Source organism: Leptonychotes weddellii, chromosome X (genome assembly GCF_054177405.1).
Source record: "Leptonychotes weddellii isolate Sample4059 chromosome X, ASM5417740v2, whole genome shotgun sequence".
Lineage (NCBI taxonomy): Eukaryota > Metazoa > Chordata > Mammalia > Carnivora > Phocidae > Leptonychotes > Leptonychotes weddellii.
Genome location: NC_138385.1, coordinates 26258272 through 26281843, shown reverse-complemented (window position 1 = coordinate 26281843; position 23572 = coordinate 26258272). Strand labels below are relative to the sequence as shown.

The following is a 23572-nucleotide window of genomic DNA, read 5'->3' as shown; positions in this document are numbered from 1 at the left end:
CAGTATAATGTACACACAGAAAGAAGCCAAGGCCTGGGAACCAAGAACCTTATCTAAATCCTGGACCCTCAATTAGCTATCCCTCACTGAACTGGCAAATTAGGAAAATAGCTGTCCACTGGCCGAAGAGACTTAACTAAAAGATTGCCTACCCAGGCCCAGATTCTGGGCAGAAAAATAGAGCGCCCTTGAGAATTCATAACCACTAATAGGGAAGGATTTTCTAGACAACCTATAAAAAGCACAACCCAAAGGGGGATATGATAAATCGAGTACATTAAAATAAAAAGTAAAGTTCCAAATGACAAAAAGCACCATAAATGAAAGTAAAGACATGCCACAAACTACATAAGCAACAAAGGATTCATGCAAGAATATATATATATATATTTTAAAGATTTTCTTGATTTATTTGACAGAGATATAGTGAGAGAGGGAACACAAGCAGGGCGAGTGGGAGAGGGAGAAGCAGGCCTCCCGCGGAGCAGGGAGCCCGATGCGGGGCTCGATCCCAGGACTCTGGGATCATGACCTGAGCAGAAGGCAGACGCTCAATGACTGAGCCACCCAGGCGCCCCAAGAAAATATTTTTCAAAACCTATAAATTAATAAGAAAAAGACAACCTCGTAAAAAAAAAAAAAAACAATGGAAAAAGGAGATGAAGAGGCACTTCACAAAAGAGGAAACTTGAATGACCAGTGAGCAGATGAAAAGGTGCCCAATGTCCACATTGATTATGGAAATGTCAATTAAAATAATAACTCAACCTTACCGAGACCCTACTATGTGCCAGGCAACATTCTAAAAGGCTTTACATAAGACACCATTTCATACCCATCAACTTGGCAAAACTTTTAAAAGCACAACAAAGAAATTTTGGCAAGGATGTGAAGCAATGGAAACTTTCAGGTACTCCTGGTAAGATGCAAATATTACCTCTTGACGGACACCTAGAGAAATCTGCCCTTATACCCAAGAATTTTCATAGCAGCTATTTTATTGGTAATAGTGAAAAAATGGAAACAATATATACATCCTCCATCAGGAGAATGGATATGGAAACACACACACACTCTGGAATATTCTACAACAAGGGAAATGAATGAACTATACAGGCTATATGTATGGACATAAGTGATTCTCATAGACAACATGCTGAAAGAAGAAGGCAAGTTCCAGAATGATATAGATACAGATTACCATTTGTATATAGTTTTAAAATATGCAAAACAGTTCTACATGTTTATGAATATCCTCATTGTAGTAGTAGTATAAAAATATTCAAGATCATGTTACCTCTAGGGAGACATGGTGTGGGACAGACTCGAGGAAGGGTTCACATGGGGTGTCAACTCTGTTTATAATGTTTTAATTCTTAGAGAGGAAACTCAGATAAATATGGCATAGGATTAGTTTAATAAAGCTAAGTAATGGGCATGAGTGTTCATCTTGTTGGTCTCTATACATTTCTGTATGCTGAAAATATTAAGAATAAAAATGTAAAAACAGAAGTAATCAGGGCGCCCGGGTGGCTCAGTTGGTTGAGCGACTGCCTTCAGCTCAGGTCATGATCCTGGAGTCCCGGGATCGAGTCCCACGTCGGGCTCCCTGCTCAGCAGGGAGTCTGCCTCTCTCTCTGACCCTCCCCCCCTCGTGCTCTCTATCTCATTCTCTCTCTCAAATAAATAAATAAAATCTTAAAAAAAAAAAAAAAGAAGTAATCAGTCATTTTGAGAAAAAAATTAGAAAGTAGCAAAAATAATATAATCTCATCATCCAAAAATGTTAACATTTTAATGTAAATTTTTTCATTACCTTCTAGTACTTATTGAATCCCTAATTTGTGCCCAACCAGGATACTGAACATTCTATTTTTTTTAATGTCTCTCTTTTTTTTAAAGGTTTTATTTATTTACAGAGTGCACGAGTAGGGGGAGAAGCAGAGAGAGAGGGAGAGAGAATTTCCAGTCCCGCATCGCTTCTCCCTCTGCCTGACGCTCCCCCTTGTGCACATGCTTTCTTTCTCTCTCTCTCTCTCTCTCTGACAAATAAATAAATAAAATCTTTAAAAATAAATAAATAAAATAAAGAACCCCAGCATGGCATTGCCTTGATTAATCTGATTTCATGTGTGTATGGCTTGTCTCCTTAATCAGAGAGTGAGCTTCTGAAAGGCAGACACTGTATTTTTTTAATTGAAATACATCTGACATACAATGTTATATTTGTTTCAGGTGTACAACAGAGCGATTTGACAATTCTGTGCATTACAAAATACTCCCCACTCTAAGTGTAGTCACCATACAAAGTTATTACAGTATGGACTGTATTCTTTATGCTGGACTTTTCGTCCCTGTGACTGATTTATTTTATAACTGGAAGTCTGTACCTCCTAATACCCTTCACCTATTTCCCCCAACCCCTTCCCTTCCTCCCCTCTGGCAACCCCCAGTTTGTTCTCTGTATTCATGAGTCTATTTCTGCTTTTTGTTTGTTTGTTCACTTATTTCGGTTTTTAGATTCTACATGTAAGTGAAATCATATGGTATTTGTGTTTTTCTGTCTGACTTATTTCCCATAGTACACTAGGTCCATGCATGCTGTCACAAATGGCAGGATTTTATTCTTTTCTAAGGCTGTGTGATATTGCAGTGTGTGTGTGTGTGTGTGAACATACACATACCACATCTTCTTTATCCCTTCATTTGCCGATGGACACTTCGGTTGCTTCTATATCTTGGCTATGGTAAATAATATTGCAATAAACACAGGGGTGCATAATCTTTTCGAATTAGTGTTTTCGTTTCCTTTGGGCAAATACCCGGAAGTGGAATCACTGGGTCATAATGGCAGTTCTGTTTTTAACATTTTAGGAGCCTCCATACTGTTTTCCATAGTGGTCACACCAACTTACATTCCCACCAACCGTGCACAAGGGTTTCCTTTTCTCCACATCCTTACCAACACTTATTTCTTGCTTTTTTGATACTAAGCACTCTTTGTTTGTTTTTTAGAGAGGGAGAGGGAGGAAGGGGCAGAGGGAGAGGGAGAGAGAGAATCTTAAGCAAGGTCCACGCCCAGCACAGAGCCCAATGTGGAGATCGTTTCCATGACACCGAGATCATGGATGAAGAGTCAGATGCCTAAACGACTGAGCCTCCCAGGTGCCCCTGGTATTAACCATTCTGACAGGTGTGAGGTAATATCTCATTGTGGTTTTGGTTTGCATTTCCCTGATGATCTGTGACGTTGAGCATCTTTTCATGTGTCTGTTGCCCATCTGTATGTCTTCTTTAGAAAAATGACTATTTCTCTGCCCATTTTTAATCAGATTATTTGGGTTTTTTTTGGTGTTGAGTTACATGAGTTCTTTATAATAGTTTAGATATTAATCCCATATCAGATATATATATAATTTGCAAATATCTTCTCCCATTCAGTAGGTTGCGTTTTCATTTTGTTAATGGTTTCTTTTGCTGTGCAGAAGCTTTTTAGTTTGATGTCGTCCCAGTAGTTTATTTTTGCTTTTGTTTCCCTTGCCTCAAGAGACAAATCCAGAAAAATATTGCTAAGGCCCACATCCAAGAGATTACTGCCTAGGTTTTCTTTTAGGACTTTTATGGTTTCAGGGTGCCTGGGTGGCTCAGTCGGTTAGGCGTCTGCCTTCAGCTCGGGTCATGGTCCCGTGGTCCTGGCATTAGGCCTAAGTCAGGCTCCCTGCACAGCAGGGAGTCTGCTTCTCCCTCTCTCTCTGCTGCTCCCCGAGTTTGTGCTCTCTCTCACTCACTCTCTCTCTCTCAAATGAATGAATAAAATCTTTAAAAAAAAAAGAGTTTTATGGTTTCAGGTCTTATATTTAAATCCTAAATCCATTTTGAGTTTATGTTTAGTATATGGTGTAAGAAAGTGATCCGGTTTCATTCTTTTGCATGTAGCTGTTCAGTTTTCCCAGCACTGTTTATTGAAAAGACTGTCTTTTCCCCATTGTTTATTTTTGCCTCCTTTGTCAAAGATTAATCGCCTATATAAGTGTGGATTTATTTCTGGGCCTTCTGTTCCATTGATCAATGCAGACACCATATTGTTTTTAAAGATTATTTATTTTTTTGAGAAAGAGAGAGAGCACAAGCAGGGGGGATGGTTAGAGGGAGAGGGAGAAGCAGACTACCTGCTGAGCAGGGTGCCTGATGCGAGGCTCGATCCCAGGACCCCAGGATCATGACCCAGGCCGAAAGCAGATGCTTAACTGACTGAGCCACCCAGGCGCCCCCAGCAGACACCATATTTTAAAACAACATTTTTTTTGTAGATTGCTCTGTACCTTCAATAGTATTATTTGCCCACAGAAAGTTTTCAATAAATATTTACTGAATGATCGAAGGGAAATACAAGAAAACCCATCAACTTTTCCACACTGGGGCATCAAAGTTTAATTTCCTAGGTCAATTAGGAAAGATACTCCTCTAGAGAGTCTTTCTATTATTGTGGTTTTGTTAACCTTTTTGTTAACAGAATTATTGAGATATAATTCACTCATTTAAATTGAATTCAGGGGCACCTGGGTGGCTCAGTCGTTGGGCGTCTGCCTTCGGCTCAGGTCATGATCCCCAGGCTCCTGGGATCCAGCCCCGCATCTGGCTCCCTGCTCATGCGGGAAGCCTGCTTCTCCCTCTCCCACTCCCCCTGCTTGTGTTCCCTCTCTCGCTGTGTCTCTCTCTGTCAAGTAAATAAATAAAATCTTTAAATAAATAAATAAATAAATAAATAAAATAAATTGAATTCAGTGATTTTCAGTACATCCATTGTGTTGTATGACCATCAGCACGATCAATTTAAAACATTGTCATCACCTCCTCCCAAAACCCTTGGGTCCATTAGCACCATTAGCAGTCATGGCTCTTTTCCTCCCACGTCTCCACCTAGCCCTAGGCAACCATTCAACTAGCTTTTCTCTCTATAGACTTCTCTCATCTGGACATCTCATGTAAGCGGAATCGGACAATAAGTGAACTTTTGTGACTGGCTTCTTTCACTTAGCCTAATGTTTTCAAGGTGGTATATCCATACAATGAACCAGCATTTGGCAATAAAAAGGAATGATTCATTAACTATTTAATGCAACCCTTTTATTAAGGTATTGCAAGATTTCAGACATATTTGTACTTTAAAACTTGTTTAGGGCGCCTGGAGGGCTCACTCGTTGGGCATCTGCCTTCCGCTCTGGTCATGATCCCAGGGTCCTGGGATCGAGCCCCACGTCAGGCTCCCTGCTCGAGAAGCCTGCTTCTCCCTCTCCCTCCTGCTCATGCTCTCTCTCACTAGCTCTCCCTCTCTCTCAAATAAATAAATAACATCATTAAAAAAAGATTTATTTGAGAGAGAGAGAGAGCACGAGTGGGGGGAGGGGTAGAGGGTGAAGCAGACTCCCCACTAAGCAGGGAACCCAATGCGGAGCTTGATCCCAGGACCCTGAGATCATGACCTGAGCCAAAGGCAGATGCCCAACCAACTGAGCCACCCAGGTGCCCCTAAATAAAATCTTTTTTTAAAAAAAACTTGTCGGGGCGCCTGGGTGGCTCAGTTGGTTAAGCGACTGCCTTCGGCTCAGGTCATGATCCTGGAGTCCCGGGATCGAGTCCCGCATCGGGCTCCCTGCTCAGCAGGGAGCCTGCTTCTCCCTCTGACCCTCCCCCCTCTCATGTGCTCTCTGGCTCTCTCAGTCTCTCTGTCTCAAATAAATAAATAAAATCTTTAAAAAAAAAAAACTTGTCTACATTTTTTATTGTGGTAAAATACACATAACATTTTCCTTTTCAACCATTTTCTGTTTTTTTTTTCATTTTAACCACTTTAAGCGTACAATTCAGTGGCATTAAATAGATTTACATTGTTGTGCAACCATCACCACCGTCCAATTACAGAACTATCTCATCATCCCAAACTGAAACCGTGAGTCTGAAGCAATAACTCCCCACTTCCCCCTCACCCCAGCCTCTGGCAGCCACCATTCTGTTTTCTGTCTCTATGAATCTGACTGTTCTAGACACCCTAGAGAAGAGGAGTAATACTGTATTTGTCCTTTTGTTACTGGCTTATTCCAGTTAGCACAATATCTTCCATGTTCATCTCTGTTGTAGCGTGTGTCGGAGTTGCCTTTTTTTTTTTTAAGATTTTATTTATTTATTTGACAGAGAGAGACACAGCGAGAGAGGGAACACAAGCAGGGGGAGTGGGAGAGAGAGAAGCAGGCTTCCCGCTGAGCAGGGAGCCCGATGCGGGGCTCGATCCCAGGACCCTGGGACCGTGACCTGAGCCGAAGGCAGACGCTTAACGACTGAGCCACCCAGGCGCCTATGCCTTTCTTTTTAAGACTGATGAACATTCTATTCCATTCCATGTGTATACCACAATTTGCTTATTCATTCATCCGTCAATGGGCCCTTGGGTTGCTTCCGTGTTTTAGCTACTGGGAATAATACTGCTCTGAACCTGGGTGTACAAATATTTAAGTCCCTGCTTTGAATTTTTTTTTGGATATATACCTAGAAGTGGACTTGCTGGATCATACAGATGAGGGAACAGAAGGCAAGCTGAGGACAAAGCAGAAGCTGACACCCTGCAAACTCCCCCCGCACCGCCACTCCCAGGTGGGACATGTGTGACATTCCTCGGGCACCCCTGGCTGCCCTAAAGCTAAGGGAAGGGAAAACAAATAGGTAACTGACAGAGATCACAGTCGTGCCAGACCTGAGTCTCCATCTGTTTACCAATGACTTAGTTATTTATAAGGAAAAAGCATTCTTATCAATAACCTAGCTTCCAGAGACCCATAACTCAATTTCCTGGAGCCCCAATGTCACCCTCCCCTCCATCCCTCCGTGATGTGGGAAACCGAGGCAGAAGGGAAAGGGAACAAATTTAAATTTCTTTACCACCTGCAGCCCATTGACAAGGACCTGAGAAAGGCAGAGTATAACATTCCTCCGGGAAGCTCCCAGCTGTCTTAATGTTAATGCCTTAGTAGAAGGAAAAACAACCTTCGCTTGACAATGACCAGGCCTCCAGTATCCCGTGAGTCTTCTTTAGCATATGAAAGTCCTTTTGGACACCCCCCTTTTTCCTTACCTCCCCCAACTCCCCAGTATATAATCACCAACCCCTCACCACCCCGCTGCAGCAACCCCTTCTGCCCACGGGTCCTGTCCCTGTGCTTTCATAGAATCACCTTTCTGCACCAAAGACGTCTCAAGAATTCTTTCTTGGCCTTCGGCTCCGGACCCCACCAACTTTCCAAAACGACATCAGCACAAGTCCGCGTTTAAGTTTTTGAGGAACCGCCAAGCTGTGTCCCACAGCGGCCGCCCCAGGTCACATTCCCGCCAGCAGTGCACGAGCATTCCAACTTCTCCACATCCCCACCAACACTTAATTCCTGTTGTTTGTAAAATAATAAGCCTCTGAATGGTTGTGGGGTGGCATCTCATTGCGGTTTTGATTTGCGTTTCCCTAACGATTACACCTTCTTTTTAATAAATCCTATGATCGAGAAACGCCTTAAGAGATTTAAAGAACTTGTTCACAAGATGAATGACCCCCACGTGTGCCTAGAAGCTATTACATGTAGTTTGTTTCAGGTCAACTGTTCTTGTAACTGAGGAAACTAGTTGCTTCGATACTTTAAGCATCAATGTGGTGGGCCCTGGGCTAGACACTTGTCACAGGTTCGGTTCCCCAGGAAGTAAAGTCTGGGACTGGACCTAGGGTCCTGGATCATTTGTAAGACTTTAAAGGGGTCCTGAGATGAAAAATTTGGAGCTCCACTGTTCTGGAGCATGCTAAGGGAAGTAAAACCCACTCAGAGTCACTTCAGTCAAATATTTATCTGACTACCAAAATTGGAAAACTCTCTCTCCCTTTCATCTCCGTTCCTTTTCCCATTTTGCACCCCTATCCCCAGCATGTTTATCTCATCTGCTACTCCATATCCTTTCTGTGGCTTACAAGAAACTAAAGTGTTCCTATTTCCTGTTTCCAGGAAGAGAGATCCAACACATTATATATCGTTTGTTTTTTTTGAACTTCTGAATCACAGAGAGGCATTTTGTTATTATATATACTAATGGCCAGGAATATATTGCATTTCATCTACATCAGAAGTCGCAATTGCACCTCTGTATTAAAGAAGTTTCAGGGGCTCCTGGGTGGCCCAGTCGGTTGAGCGTCTGACTTTGGCTCAGGTCATGATCTCAGGGTCCTGGGATCCAGCCCAGCATCGTCCTTTGGGCTCTGTGCTCAGTGGGGAGTCTGCTTCTCCGTCTCCCTCTGCTCCTCCTCCTCTTCTCTCTCTCTGTCTCTCTCTCTCAAATAAATAAATAAAAATCTCTAAAAAAAAAAAAAGAAGTTGCAAAAATATCAACAGCATCTATTTACAATTTATTGTGAAGGGCACCTGGGTGGCTCAGGTGGTTAAGCGTCTGCCTTCAGCTCAGGTCATGATCCCAGAGTCCTGGGATCGAGTCCCGCATTGGGCTCCCTGCTCAGCGGGGAGCCTGCTTCTCCCTCTACCCCTCCCCCTGCTCGTGATCTCTCTCTCTCTCTAACTCTCTCTCTCTCAAATAAATAAATAAAATCTTTAAAATAAAATAAAATTTATTGTGAAGAAGAAAGGCATATGTTTAATTGCCATCGAAAGATTAGACTCTCATATTCGAGTGACGCCCATTTGAAATATGGAAATTCAACACCTCTGTTTATTTCAATCCAAGTGTGGAAACCACCAGAGAACAGAAAAACACCCAAAACTCCACCAAGTGCCAATGGTCCTCCAGTGACACAATGTCTCTTGAAAGAATGTCATGCTCCAAAGGACACAGAAAAAAGCAAAGCTCTGAAGTAACTGGACTAAGGGATGGCCATGGCAATCAAATACCAAATCAGAAGAGGCCTTCTTTTTTGGTCTGGGGAGTTTTTGCTTTTTGGAAACATCGTGTGTGATGTCCAAGCATCATATACGCACACACACACAAAAATACACAGCTTGCTAAACTTAGCTGCAGGTCTGTCACAACAATGATGACAAAATTTTCCTCTGACCACATGTGTTCGAGCACAAATGGTTCCTCTTTCCAGGTTCTGGTTTATACATATACAAATTCCTAGTGAGGTGACACCCACTCTCCCACAGCAGGACTCCTTCTTGAGAGCAGACCATGAGGCCCCAGCTGTACTCCACAGGCAAAAGCACTAAGGAAAGCAACTGTATCCTTAGGTGTCGAGTTCTATGGCTTTGTACCCATTTCACAGAAACCGATGATCCCAGCGGGTCTGATTTCGCCAGAGCCAACCTAGAGTAATGGGTAGGGTTGGCTTCGTGTTGGGCGGTACGTTTGTCACCTTACAGAATGGGAATCAGGGGACCAGGCACCGCTGTCTTGCCTCCTGCCCTCGCTGGGCCACCAAGCCCCTCCATGCTGACACTCTTCCCTAAGGGGCTTCACCATTGCAGCTTGCATGCGGAGCTCGCCTGGAGATGAAGGAGTACGAGGAAACAGGAAACTGAATGGCAGTAAAGGAGAAATGAAAGAAAAAAGACTGAGAACAAATGGGACAATATCAGCAGAAAGGAGAACAATAGAAGCGGAACTGTAAGAGACAAGGGAACCCTAAAGATGACAGAATACTAGAACTTCTAATAATAGTTCCCATTTATTAGCGCTTACTATATGTTAGGCACTGGATTAACATTCAGTGTGAGTTTCTTCATCTCATTTAACCCTTACAACAAACCCTGTGGTAGGCACTACTATTATGCCTATTTTAAAGATTTTTATTTATTTATGCATTTGAGAGAGAGAGAATGAGAGAGAGAGCACGAGAGGGGGGAGGGTCAGAGGGAGAAGCAGACTCCCCGCTGAGCAGGGAGCCCGATGTGGGACTTGATCCCGGGACTCCAGGATCACGACCTGAGCCGAAGGCAGTCGCTTAACCAGTTGAGCCACCCAGGCGCCCCTATTATGCCTATTTTACAAAAGATAAAACACCCTCTTGTAATGAAAAACGACTCCCAAGAGCCCAGCATTGAAAAGAAGTTGAGAGAGGAAAGGACAAAAAGAAACAGAAAAAAAAAAATGGGGTAAATGGCACAAAATCAGATGGTAAAAACAAGCGTAAATGTATTACAACTAAAGTCAACAAAGAATTTGACAAATCCGGGGCACCTGGGTGGCTCAGCAGGTTAAGCGTCCGACTCTTGATTTCCACTTGGGTTATGGTCTCAGGGTCGTGAGATCGAGACCCACATCGGGTTCCATGCTCAGTGCGGAGTCTGCTTGAGATTCTTTCCCTCTCCCTCTGCCCCTCTCCCTGCTTGCGTGTGCGCTCTTTCTCTAAAATAAATAAATAAAATCTTTAAAAAAAAGAATTTGACAAATCCACCATCGTAGTATCATGACGGGGGATTTTAACACATCTCTCAGTAACTGATAGGTCCAACAGACAAAAAAATTAGCAAGAATATTAATTTGACCAACATGATCCACAAACTTGATCCATACAAAGAACACTGGGCCTATAATTTGAGAATACAGTGGTGCCTTGAACAACACGGGTTTGAACAGCGCAGGTCCATTTGTAGGCGGATTTTTTTCAACTAATACAGCAGAGTACTGTGAATGCATTTCCTCTTCCTTATGATTTTCCTAATAAGATTTTTTCCCTTTTTTTTTTTTAATCTCCACACCAAGCATGGAACCCAACACAGGGCTTGAACTCACTACCCAGAGATCAAGACCTGAGCTGAGAGCAAGAGTCGGATGCCCAACCGACTGAGCCACCCAGGCGCACCCCCACCAATAAGATTTTCTTTTCTCTAGCTTACTTTATCTTAAGAAGATGGTATAGAATATACAAAAACATGTGTTAATTGATGGTTGATGTTATCAGTAAGGCCTCATATCAAGAGTATGCTATTTTGGGGGAGTAGGCTAAGTTTAGGAGGAGCCAAAAGCTATTTGCAGATTTTCAACTGTGCACAGGGATGGCGTCCCTAACCCCCACGTTGTTCCAGAGTCAATTGTCTACATTTTCCTCAAGCACTCATAGAACATTTACAAAAATAAACTGTACATTGTGTCACAAAGCGAACCTCATCAAATTTGCAAGGAGGGGTAGCATCCTGGAAACTGAGGCTGCAGAGAAGGGAAATGACTAGCCACTTCCTGTCCTTCCGTTGTGAGAGCACGGAGTGCACATGGCCACCGCTCAGCCCGGGGGAGGCTAGCAGCTAGGCAGTGTCGCAGTCCTGTAGTCGCCTGGTTCTGACTAGTGCAGTCACAAAAGGCAGTCCAGGTGAGGGGATGTGGGAGAGGCAGGGCCATTCGGGACTAGGGTGTGATGATGAGTTTGGCTGTTCCCACGCGTCCCCTCCCCGGCCCAGCCCAGTGTTTTCCAGACTGAGGCTCTCAGTTCCTTGCTTGTTTAGGGAACTGTCCAACAGGCAGGTAGGCAAAACGACCTGGGAGAGGGAGGGGATGTGCAAATTAGAGTGTGGGTTCCTGTGGGAGTCACGGCTATGCAAATGGCCTCCTCCTCCTCCTCCTCCTCAAAGAGGCTGTGTGAATGAGGGCACGGCTGAAGAGGAATTATCCTACACGCTTAAGGCAAACAAACAATGGAGACTTTTCAGGGCAAGAAGGTGCGGGGCACTAACAAGCGAAGGAGGCATTTGAATCTTTAAACTCGGGAGCCTTAAGGCTGACAAGATGAGAGGCAGACAGACAGACACCAATGCTAGCTAAGTGGTGAGGCAGTAACAATGCTGTCAACGGTGTGCAAAGACCAGACCCGTCCTGGCTGGGCCGGGGGAGGGGACAGGACCTACATAGGGTCAGGCACGGCGGGGGAGAGGGTGCGGTGAGATGCTGGGCTGGTGGCAGCAACGAAAGCACCCCAAACCAAAAGCCAAAGGAGGAGCCCTGGATGCTGACACATGGAGGCCCTTCCTCTTTCAGAGACGGAAGTGTTGGAAAGCAGAACAGAGCCGATTCCAGAGAGGAAGAGTTCGCAGCCTGAAGGGACTGAGGCCATGGAGTGACTGGACGGGATGTTGACTGCTTTCAAGGGTGCAAGAAAGACTAGGGGGCCAGGCCCCGAAGGCACGCTCTTTCATAGAGCAGCACCCCCAAGGAGTTGGGCGCAGGGAAGAATCAGCCTCACAGCCCCTGGGGTCTGATGGTGGAGCCAGAAGGTGGGTGGGGGCCGCCCCTGTCCTTGACTGCCAACCCCTCACCTAGTCTTCCCCCAGCCTTCTGGCCTCCAGGCAAGAATCAAGGAAGTTTTGATCATTGATCTTAGAAAACCAGATCTCCCAAACGTCACTTTTACGATGTCACCACCTTGGTCATAAAAGTCTCCTGTGGCTCCTTATTGCTTATGAGATTGCTTAAAGTGACAGCTGTTGACTTCTTTCTCCTTCTGTCTCCCTGTCGCCTGCCTCTCTCAAGTTCTGGTCATCCTTCAAGGTCTAGTTCAGTGCCCATCCATTCCAAGAAGTCGTCCAAAGCAATTCCAACCACACTGGTCCGTCTTGCCTTTCTCTGAGCATTTATGTTTGTGTTTGCTGCATTTTCCCTAATTGTTTTCTATGCCTCCCCACAGCTTTGACTGGAAATTTCCCAAGGACAACCACACGAACTGCTGCCTTTCGTTGGTCGGTTGGTATCCCTCACAGCACCTGGCACAGTGTGATTCATGCATTCATATATTTATTGAGTATGTACTATGTGTCGGGTACAATTCTGAGTGCTGGGGATAGAGCTGGGAACAAACCAGAAAACATTCCCTGCCCTCACGAAGCTTTCATTCCAGGGTAATGGGGCAGAATGACCCAGGAAGGGGGCTAGCAGGCGGGGGCAGGTGGGGCTTGAAATTTTCGAGTGGTGGCTAGAGCGGGCCTCGATGAGCCATCTACATGACGCGACGGAGTTAAGACGTGTGGCTATCCTGGGAGGTTGGAGCAACTCACAGAGGAAATAGGGCAGGGCAAAGGCCTCGAGGCTGGAGTGCACTTGACTCCTGTGAGGAACAGCCAGAAGGTCAGGGTGGCTGGAGGAGCATGCCTTGGGCAGAGCAGCGGGAGGGGAGTCTGGAAAGGTGGGTTAGGGTAAGGCCTTGGAGGCTGGTGGAGCGTCCTGAGCAGTTGGAGTAGGGTAGGGCCTTGGAGGCTGGTGGAGGGTCCTGAGCAGGTGGGATAGGGTAGGGCCTTGGAGGCTGGTGGAGGGTCCTGAGCAGGCGGGGTAGGGTAGGGCCTTGGAGGCTGGTGGAGAGTCCTGAGCAGATGGGGTAGGGTAGGGCCTTGGAGGCTGGTGGAGAGTCCTGAGAAGGGGGGTTAGGGTAGGGCCTTGGGGGCTCGTGGAGGCTCCTGAGCAGATGGGATAGGGTAGGGCCTTGGAGGCTCGTGGAGGGTCCTGAGCACATGAGTGCCCTGTTGAATCCAAGAGTCAATTTAATAATCACTGTAAAGTTTGGAGACCTGAAGTCAATCGGCTTCAGGACACTGACCCCGACAGATACCCCAGCAGCACACTTCTTGGCCTCAGGCGAAAGCCGGAGGATCCAGTCCCGAGCCCCCGTGCAAACAGCACTCTCCCGAGTGAGCTGCACTAAACCTGTAAGGAAAACCACTTACGGAAGAGCAAGAACCTCCAAGTCACCGAAACCCAGACCCCGAGAGCGTGGTATGGCACTGACATTGACCGTGTCACATTCACTTTTGCATTCTCTGTGGTGCCAGACAGCGTGTTTGCTCGAGCCACCCCAAACAAACTCAGAATCTAAGTAAGAGAAGCGTGTCCACACTTGCTGTACGCACATGGTTTCAGGACAAGCCCCCCGGTGGTTGTCCCTTCCAATCAGATTACTGCCCCAAAGCTCCTCGTAGGTGAAAATCCGAGAGTTACCCTGGGCAGAGTCTCCGGCCTCCAGGAGCTTGAATCTGGGGGCAGCTCAGGACATGCACACAAACCTCTTTGTTAATTGCTACAGTAGAAGCATTTGTCGAGAGAGAGTGAAGAATTTTGCATTTGGGGGTTAAAGAACCTTAAAAAATGTGACACTGGAGGAACGGAAAAGCTTTCTGGTTAAAGAGAACAGCAAGAGGGTAGGTTTGTAGGGAGAAAACATCAGAGGTGACAAACGGGGGCCAGGCAAGTGGTAAGTGGGGGAAGCAGGCCAGGCCAGGGAGCATGGGGCCTGTGCCGACTGGGAGCACATGCCCCATTGTTAAGGTGGCAGCACCTGATGAGCACCCGCGGACCGCTGGTGCACTGGAACTCAGGTCCAATGCTACCCCAATTTCTCGTATCTTCATTTCTTTAAAAAAAAAAAAAAAAGATTTTATTTATTTGTCAGAGAGAAAGAGAGCACAAGCAGGGGGAGCGGCAGGCAGAGGAAGAGGGAGAAGCAGGCACCCCGCCGAGAAAGGAGCCCGATGCGGGACTCGATCCCAGGGCCCCAGGATCATGACCCGAGCTGAAGGCAGGCGCCTAACTGACGGCGCCACCCGGGCATCCCCAGAACTTCTGATTTCTTAAGAGAAGCTGAAAATCTGGGGTGTCATGCAAAATCTCCTGATTTTTTTTTCATGTTTAGTATCTAAACCCAAATATATTTAAACACGATGTGGGCCAAACAAAACTGCCTGCAAAGGACTTTGAGCCTAAAGCTGGCCGGTTGGCTGAGAGGGCTGGGCCGCGGAGTGACTGGGGGAGCCTGGCTGGTGAGGGGACTGTGAGAAATTCGGGGAATCCGTCATGAAGAAGCAAGCCGGCAGACAAAGGAGTCAAGACTACCTTTTGTGGCATTTGAGGGAAGGAGGTGTCCCTTTAAGAAGCTTGAGCTGGGAGTGAAATGATCCGACCTGCACATCGGGAAGATTTGTCACCTGGCGGGGAGAAGGGCAGACCCTTGTAAGGAAAAGGCAATAAGGACCTGAAGAGACCAGTGGAGGTGAGGAAGGGGGAGAACTGACGTGAGAGATGTTTTGTGATAGAAGCCCTGCGTGGCTGGATGGCTGGGCGGGGAAACCACACACGCCAGATATAGGAAAGGAACGTGTCAAGGTTAAATACTTTGAGTGTCAACCTCTCACTGATTTTTGGTGGGCATGAGGACAATGGATGGATAGGGGCCAAGTGCAAATATAACAAAGAGTACACTAGCTCAGGACTTCTCCACTTTGGCACTCTGGTCATTCTGAGCTGGATAATCCTTTGTAGGGGTGGGGGGGGCTGTCCTGTGCATAGTGGGGTGTTGAGCAGCATCCCTGACCTCTACTCACTAGATACCAGTAGCACGCCCTCGCACCCCAAGTGGGACCACCAAAAATATCTCCAGACGTTGCTAAATGTCTCCTGAAGAGGACAAATCAACCCTCGTGGGGACCTATTATTGCTTTAGTATCAGAAGAAGGGAAATTCCCTATTTGCTGTTTCCCTTTTTTCTTTTCACTGCAGTGGTGGTGAGTATCTGTTCGGTTTTGGCCTGATAAAAGGCATAAGACCCTTTGTGAGATTTTTACCTAAGGGGCCAGAATTCTTAGCTAAGCCCTTGGTATATATGCTGAAGTCTGCGTCCTTGATGAATTCAGGAGGGTGTTTCTAACTGGCTGGAAAGAGAGCTGACTTTGGAAAGAGGAACATCATTCTTTCTCCCCAACTATTTTCTTGTTTGTGCCCTCTCCCAACTCCACTCACAAAAAAGGAGGAAGCCTTAGTGAAAAGGGTAAAGATCCAAAAAGCCAATGGGAGCGGCCAAGGTACCTGGGGCAGTCCAGAATTCCAGCCACCTCAGGGCCAAAGCGAAAGGAAAGACAATCGGTAGTCTCACACCCAAATCGTCAGGGGCTCAATGAATTACGAATTACAGCTAAACATGATGCAGACTCATCGTGATTACACAAAGCCCAAGTAAGAGATGTTTATTGCAATGCCTGGGAACCCGTCCCTTCGGCTTCATCCTCCCGCAGACCAGAGCAGTGGCCTAATTCAATCTAAGATGCTCTTTGAGTAAAAGTACACGGAAATTACAAATAAAAGATTGATGTTGAAGAGAGAGCATTCCTAAACCTTTTTTTTTTTTTAAAACGTGGCTTAAAATTTAGGGTAGAGAGGAAGTGGGACTGCCTAGAACACTTGTTTTTGTTTTTGTTTTTTTTAAGATTTTATGTATTTATTTGACAGAGAGAGACACAGCGAAAGAGGGAACACAAGCAGGGGGAGTGGGAGAGGGAGAAGCAGGCGTCCCGCGGAGCAGGGAGCCCGATGCGGGGCTCGATCCCAGGACCCTGAGACCATGACCCGAGCCAAAGGCAGATGCTTAACGACTGAGCCCCCCAGGCACCCCTGCCTGGAACACTTGTACTCACGGTCAGCAGCTCAGTACTCTTATGGTCATGCCTCTGCCCTTTGTCTTTTGCCTCACAACTCTCACAATTCTCGGGACCTTTTCTGGAGGCTAGTGACCGTCGTGAGCCTTATTTTTCTAGTCATTTGCTGCCATTACTATTCATTTCATTAGGCACTCCCTCAATCCGTGCCAGACAATGCCCACGGTGGCACTAAGCCAGTCCCCAGGGGCTCCTGTTCCAAGTGGAGACTTCGTAAAAGGCCGATGACATAATCGTTTTGGAAATGTTATTATAAACTTACTGTATAATGTTTATAGCAAATGTCAACAAGTATATGTGTGTGGTGATGTGAGCGGCGGTGGGGGGGAGGTCTTAGGTTAGAAAGTGGCTGGCCTATCTGCAAGGGGATTCAGAAATAATAGTAATATCTCTCAGTTCTACCAGCTTCCATAGCTTACAAAGTGTTTTCATAAACATTACATCGTTCAGTAATACATGCAGACAAGGAGTGATTCTGAACCTTGAACGCCAAGACTTATCTCGAGATTCTGCACAGGGAGGCCTGCCTCCTGGAAGCCTCCTTTGCTCCTTCTCTCCCAGAAGGTGCCCCTTCTTTGTGCCCCACAGTTCCTTGCTTTTGCCCTTATGAGAGCCCCCCCACACTGGTGGCAGCTCTTTGTTGGCAGGGCCTGCTTTTAATTAGGGGCTACCCCAGTTCCTGGAAGGACAGTAAATATTTATTGAACTCAAGGGCCATAATTCTCAGAGTGAGGCCGTTGTTTCAGGTAGGTTAAACGTCCCCATGCCTGGAGACTAGGTGTGTTATCAGCATTTTTACTGCTATATTTTTTTGCGACAGATTTCGGGTGTACACATTGGCTTAATTCAACCAAAATACACCTGGGTTAGTGGGTCTCATCATCCATCCAGATCTGACCCTTTTTTGGGGGGTGGTGAGAGAATAATGCCCCTCCCCAAAGATGTCCATGCCCTAGTCCCAGCCAACGGTGAATACGTGACTTTATATGGCAAAGGTGACTCTGTAGATGTGACTCAATAAAGGATTTTGAGATGGGGATTATCTGGTAGGTCCAATCTAATCACTAAGGTTTTTATTAATGAAAAAAGGCGGCAGGAGGGTCAGAATCAGAGAAGTGACCTGAGCAGTGGCCTGGGCCGCCTGGAGAAGCTAAACACTGCTGCTTCTCTCTCAGAACCTCCAGAAGGAACACAGCTCTGCTCACGCCATGATTTTGGCCCAGTGAGACTTCTGACCTCCCGAACTCTAAGAAAAACCCCGTGGCAAGTCACTACCTTTATGGTAATTGGTTATAGCAGCAATAGGAAAGCAACAGGGGTTCCCGTTCTCCTCCATCCCCAGCCTCATCGACCTTCATAGTCACTCACTTTCTGTGTGTCCTTCTGACTCACCGTCTGACTCTAAACCTGTGAAAAAGAAAAATGCAGAAAGTTGGTAGTGTGCTTTTCAGAATGCAAGTACTGGACATAGTATGGCACCGTCCTTCCCATTTAAAATTTTGCTCCCCACCACCACCCCCCGACTCAACATTCTGTATTACCAGCTTTCCAATACACCTTCCGGCCTTTTCGCCAAACACGCCCCTGCTAAGTCCCCCCTTAGGTCTTGGGCCCCGAGCCCATCCCGGGAGGTGGGGTTGGGATTAGGAAGGCTGGAGTCAGAGTTTAGGAAACAGGGGCTTAGAGGCCGACGACTGGGAGCCGCCTCTCCGGACTCCCAGGCCGAGGCTCCTTCCCGGCGGTGGCCCTGACCCGGGGCCCCGGGGCGGGGGGCGATGGACGGCGGCAGCCCCGGCGCGACCCAGGTCCCGCAGGTCCGCGCGCACAGGCGGCGCCGGCCGGGGCTGGCTCGGGCGCGCGGAGGGCGGGACCGGCGGGCGCCTGGGCTGGGCCGCGACGTGCTCGAGGAAGTCCAGTCTGGCCCGAGCCGAGCCGGGGCTCCGGAGCAGCCGGGGCGGGGGCGGGGGCGGCGGCGGGGCCAGGTGTGGCGCGGCGCGAGGCGCGGCAGGCGCGGGAGGCGCGAGGACCCCGGCGCCCCGCCCCCTACGCCCGCGGCTCGCGGCTCGGGTTACCTGCGGCGGGTGGGCGGGGCGGCTTTTCCGTTCTGCGCCGGCCCCCAGTCTCCAGGGCGGCGGAGCCGGGAAGTGGGAGAGGGAGCGAAGGAGGCGGAGACTGCCGAGCCCCGCAGCCCGGCCGGGCGCCGAGGACAGGGGCTGCATGGAGCGGCCGGCGCGGCTCTGCGGGCTGTGGGCGCTGCTGCTGTGCGCCGGCGGCGGCGGCGGGGGCGCCGCGCCAACCGGTGAGTTTGGCCGCCGGCAGGGGGCGGCGGCCGAGGGGGCGGCTGGGGTCGCAGCCGACAGGGGCCGGGGGCTGCGGCGAGGGAGGGCGCTGGTTGGGGGGGGCCGGCCTCACGACGCCCCGCGCTCGGAGACCGCAGCCTCCTGCGCCCGGTTCGAGCTGGGGTTCCCGGGTCGCGGGCGGCCGTGGCGGCGGCGGCGGCGGAGCGGGACGACTCGCCGCCGCACTTCCCTCGCATCGTCGGGAAGAGCCGAGGAGCCCGGGGCCCAGGCGCGGGAGAGAAAAGTGGCCGCGGTGTCCGAGGGCGGCGGGTCGGCACCCGGGAAGTCGCCCGGGAGGGGATGAGGGGGCCAGGAACCGGCGGGGTTGGCGACCGAGGTCCGGGCGAGCCGGGATCGCCCCGGGGCTCCTTGCCGGGGACCTCGCCGGTCGAGTGCGGGGGTGGAGTTGAAGGGAGCTCCTGAAGACCCCGGTCCTCGCAGAGAAAGGACGTGGGGGCCACGGCCTCCTCTGGCGTTCGGGAAATCCGTTTGGGAAACCCGGAGCGGCATCGGGGTGAAGGCCTTTTTGTTTTCTTTAATAGCCCTTAGATTTGGAAATAATTTTCGGTTTACAGAAAAGTTGCCAAGGTACTCCAGGGAGTTCGCATATACCCCTCACCCTGTGTGGCAGCTTTTCATTAATCAGCCGGGCAGAGTTCTACCGGGAAAAGTAGAATGACTTCCTCACGGACAGCTCCCGGCTCGAGTGGCCTTCTGGCCACGTCGGGTGACCACAGTGGCTCCAAATTTGAGAGGTTTTATTACCATATTGACACAGACGCCCACAATTTGCTTATTGCATTTTCACCAGTGTGTTGGGGTTTGAAACCCAAGTTGAAGTGTTGATTGGGAAATCTTGATGCCCTCTATTGATTCAGTCAACAAAACGTATGCAGGCTGCTCTATGCCAGGTGGTGGTCTAGGGGCTGGGGGTGAGTGAAACAGACCAAGCCCCCGCCCTGTACAGCTTCCGTGCTATTGGCAGAGTCCCGGGGTTGGGGGGTGCGGGGAGGCGGGGAGTAAAATATCAGGTTGTCAGATGGCACCAAGTACAATGAAGAAAAACGAAGCCGGGAAGGGGTTTGCCGTTATAAATAGGGTGAAGTGGGAAGCCCTTACTGAAAAGGTGGCATTTAAAGTGGAGGCCTGAGGCAGGTTTGAAGTTTCCAGTTAATAATTATTCAAGCGTCTGCGTTGTTGAGCTCTGAGCCAGGCTCTGGGGGTTCTCGGAGAGCCTTAGGGTGTACAGCATAATCCTTGCCGCCCCCTACGTGCCTCCAGTGCAGGTGGGGGATCGGATTCTTAAACCCGTATGAGGAAGCTCAGTGCAGAGAAGGGAAGGGACTTGTTGAGGGTCACCCCACTCATTGGGCTCCTGATTTTCACCGCCCTGCTCCAACACCTTCCCTCCGACAGACTCCCACACAAACAGCTGTAACAACAGCTGGCCTTCTAGATAATGCCCGGCAACCCCCCACTTAATCAGTTTTGTCTCAGCGGTTCATTGGTAACTTGGTTACTTAGAATATAGAAACTTTTTTCCCATTAGAAAAAATATTGATAGGGGCACCTGGGTGGCTCAGTCGGTTAAAAGGGGCTGCCTTCAGCTCAGGTCATGATCCTGGGGTCCTAGGATCGAGCCCCACGTCCGGCTGCCTCTTCCTCTGCCTGCCACTCTGCCTACTTGTGCTCTCTGTCGAATAAATAAATAAAATCTTTTTAAAAAATATTGATAGAATTGCAAGGAGGTATGGTGAAGGAAAAAAAAAAGAAACAGGGGACTTAAGTTTTCTGACATTTCCCAGCTGTGGGGCTCTGGGCTAGTCATTTCCCCGTGCTCACGTGGCAGTTACCTGATCCGTAAGTTCTAAGGGCTCTTCCTAGCTCTAAGCTTCTCAGTGTTCATAAAAATGATTAGGTTACCAGCTTTGTTTAGTCTGTTTAGGCTGCTGGTCCACGTGGTGGCGTGTCTTAATAACCACAACTAGCATTCTATAGTGTTTAATATACTCTGTGCCACGCAGTGTTGTGAGTTTTTTCACTTATGTTGTTTCATTTCGTCTTTACACAAAACCTATCCTGTAGGTGCTGCTGTGAGTCACATCTTGTATATGAGGTAGCTGAGGCACGGTGAGGTTAAGAGCCTTGCTCCAGGGCGCCTGGGTGGCTCAGATGGTTAAGCGTCTGCCTTCGGCTCAGGTCATGATCTCGGGGTCCTGGGATCGAGTCCCACATCAGGCTCCCTGCTCCTTGGGAGCCTGCTTCTCCCTCTGCCTCTCTCTCTCTCTCTCTCTCTGTCTCTCATGAATAAATAAATAAAATCTTAAAAAAAAAAAAAAGAGCCTTGCTCCAGGCCTCGTGGATTATGGTAGAGTGGAGCGAGGCTTCCAGTCCCGGTGGCCAGACTCCAGAGTTCATGCCCTTGACCACTGTATTCACTGCCTCCCTCTGTTGAAGGGAGGGGAGTCCTTGGCTGGGAGAGGAGCTGGGCACCTCCCAGAGCAGCAGGGCAGGATTGGTTGGGACCCATGAACAGATGTCCAGGTCATCTGTTAAGAAGTGACTGACCGTATATTGGAGACTCGCTTTATAAGGGCCACAGCGCGTGGTCCAAACCGTAAGCACTGTAGGCGTCCGGAGGAGGGAGAGCCGTGAGGGCCGGCAGTTGCGGGGAAGTGGTAAAAACTTGAGCTAGACCTTCAGGATGGGTGGAATTTGAGTGGGTGGAGAAATTCTTCCGAGTTGGAGGAGAAGAGCAGGAGCAGAGACGCAGGAGTGCGGGGGCAGAGGGTGCTCCTTTGTGGGCAGTGAGCAGCCCGGCTTGGCAGGAGGGTGTGTTGGCAAAGTCAGTCGAGGCGGAAGAGTTTCGTTTGCCCACGAAGGTGCTGAGCGGGGCACGGCACGAGGGACATGACAGCGGAGGAGAAGCAAGCAGGGAGACCTGACCGGGTAACAGGAATCGCTGGAATGTAAAGCTATGCAGGGCTCCAGGGTTGAAGATGTCTGCTAGAAAGATGTGTTGTAAGTGTCTCCTGTCCAGGGCCAGGACTTAACTGGGGTCAGCCTGCCTCGAGGGGCCCAGCAGAGCACGCTGGTGTAATTGGGATGATTAGAAGAGATGTTGCAAGAAGAAATGGACAGACATTGATGACTGACTAGATGTAAGGGAAGGAGGCGGTGACTCATGTATGACTGTTGTGATTAACTTTTCCCGGAATATGCATGCCGCTGCCAGCTCCTGGAATGGGGTAGGGGAGAGCAAAAGTGAATCGCTAAGCAACATGCCTTATTAGAAAGAGCACGGACCGTGTCAGTTCCTAAGTAGAATGGGACGCTGTGCTTCATGACCATACAGACTCACTTGAGGTCTGAAGTTGAGTTGGGGGGAGCCACCCACTTGAGTCCCTCCCGCCTGCCCATTCCCCTTTTCGGAAGGCAGTGATCAACCTCTAAGAAATGGTCTAACTTGTTCTGTCTCACAGGCTGCGGGCACGTATACGTTCCACAGCCAACCAAAGCAACTGTTGAGAGCTGTTTTGTTTCTTCAAAAAGAAAGTAGATAGCTAACATTTCCATAGCACTTGCTTTGGGCCGAGCACTGTTCTGAGCATTTTATCTGTATTAACTCAGTTCATCCTCAAAATGACCCTTTTTTGATGGGTTATTATTTTTATCCTTGTGTTACATATAAGAAAACTAGAGCATAGAGAGGTTAAGTAACTATCCAGCTAGTAAGTAGCAGAGCTGGGGCAGGAACTCAGGCAGTCTGGCTCCAGAGTCCATGCTCTTAATCCTACACTCTACTGAAAGTATATTATGTCTTACACATGAGGAGCTGTCAGAGATCTTTACAAGAAGTACAGTCACCACTTATTTATGTACGTATCTCAGTGTGTTATATGCATATACACACGTATTCATTTCTATCTAAATGTTTGGAGATTATGTATTTAAAGTTTCTGGACAAGTGTGTGTATGTGTGTGTGCACGTGCATGTATTTTAAAGTATAAGAAGTAGAAAAATCTCAAGGGAAATGGAAGGAACCATTAGGGGAGAAAAAAAGGATGGCAGATAGCCACAAGTACCCTAAAATGCAAACCAATTAGAAGATTTGACTAAAAGGCACTTCAGAACAGATGGGGAGAAAATAAACCCATTGGAGAGATTGGAAATAATGCAGGCTATTGTTCTATCAAAATACTGAGGTTAAAAAGTAGATTTTATAAGTCTTGAAGATTGAAGTGTGATTTATGTGAACCATAAATAGGTGGTATTTTTTTTATTATCAGAGCTTTAATTTTTGTGTGGGGGGTAGGAAGGTAGAGCGTCAGCAAGTTTGCTGCACTCTGTTTCTGGAAAGTAGAGAATAAGACTGAGACACCTAAAGTAGATTATAGTCTTTAGGAGGAACAAAGTTTTTATTTTTTTTATTATTTATGTACTATTTATTTATTTAAAGAGTTATTTGAGAGAGAGAGAGAAAGAGCAGGGGGAGGGAGGGGTGGAGAGAGAATCTCAAGCAGACTCTGTGCTGAGCGCGGAGCCCAACACGGGGCTCGATCTCATGACCTGAGCCAAAACCAAGAGTCCGACGTTCACCCGACTGAGCCACCCAGGTGCCCCGGAACAAAGGTTTTATTAGAGGCTCCATAGCTGACAAATGATTTGTCTTCCAAAGTTTCATCCACGTGATGTTAGAAAGACCAAAATGGAGTAGCTGTACTCGCTAGTCATTGCTTCGAATCCTTACGTTAGCACTGTTGCCCGAGCCGTGGGGGCTTCCAGACACT

At 48.0% G+C, this 23572-nt stretch overlaps 1 protein-coding gene and 1 long non-coding RNA gene across 5 annotated transcripts in view; one reads left to right on the top strand and one right to left on the bottom strand.

The window, feature by feature from the left end:
* Positions 1–8733: 8733 nt before the first annotated feature.
* LOC145717793 (uncharacterized) lies at positions 8734–18637 on the bottom strand. The gene is made up of 4 exons (XR_014141219.1): positions 18515–18637; positions 17811–17849; positions 14848–14939; positions 8734–14368 (listed from the first exon to the last, which is right to left on the bottom strand). It is a non-coding gene; the product is annotated as an uncharacterized LOC145717793 (long non-coding RNA).
* IL13RA1 (interleukin 13 receptor subunit alpha 1) overlaps positions 18506–23572 on the top strand; it is a 78672-nt gene continuing 73605 nt past the window's right edge. For 2 of the 4 annotated variants that reach the window (XM_081808350.1, XM_081808348.1), the window contains exon 1: positions 18507–18741. In XM_081808350.1, the coding sequence (XP_081664476.1) occupies positions 18660–18741 (82 nt within the window). In that variant the 5' untranslated portion in view covers positions 18507–18659. Of the gene's footprint in view, positions 18742–23572 lie in introns of all 4 variants that reach the window. The other 2 variants (XM_081808349.1, XM_081808347.1) reach the window with 2 other exon arrangements.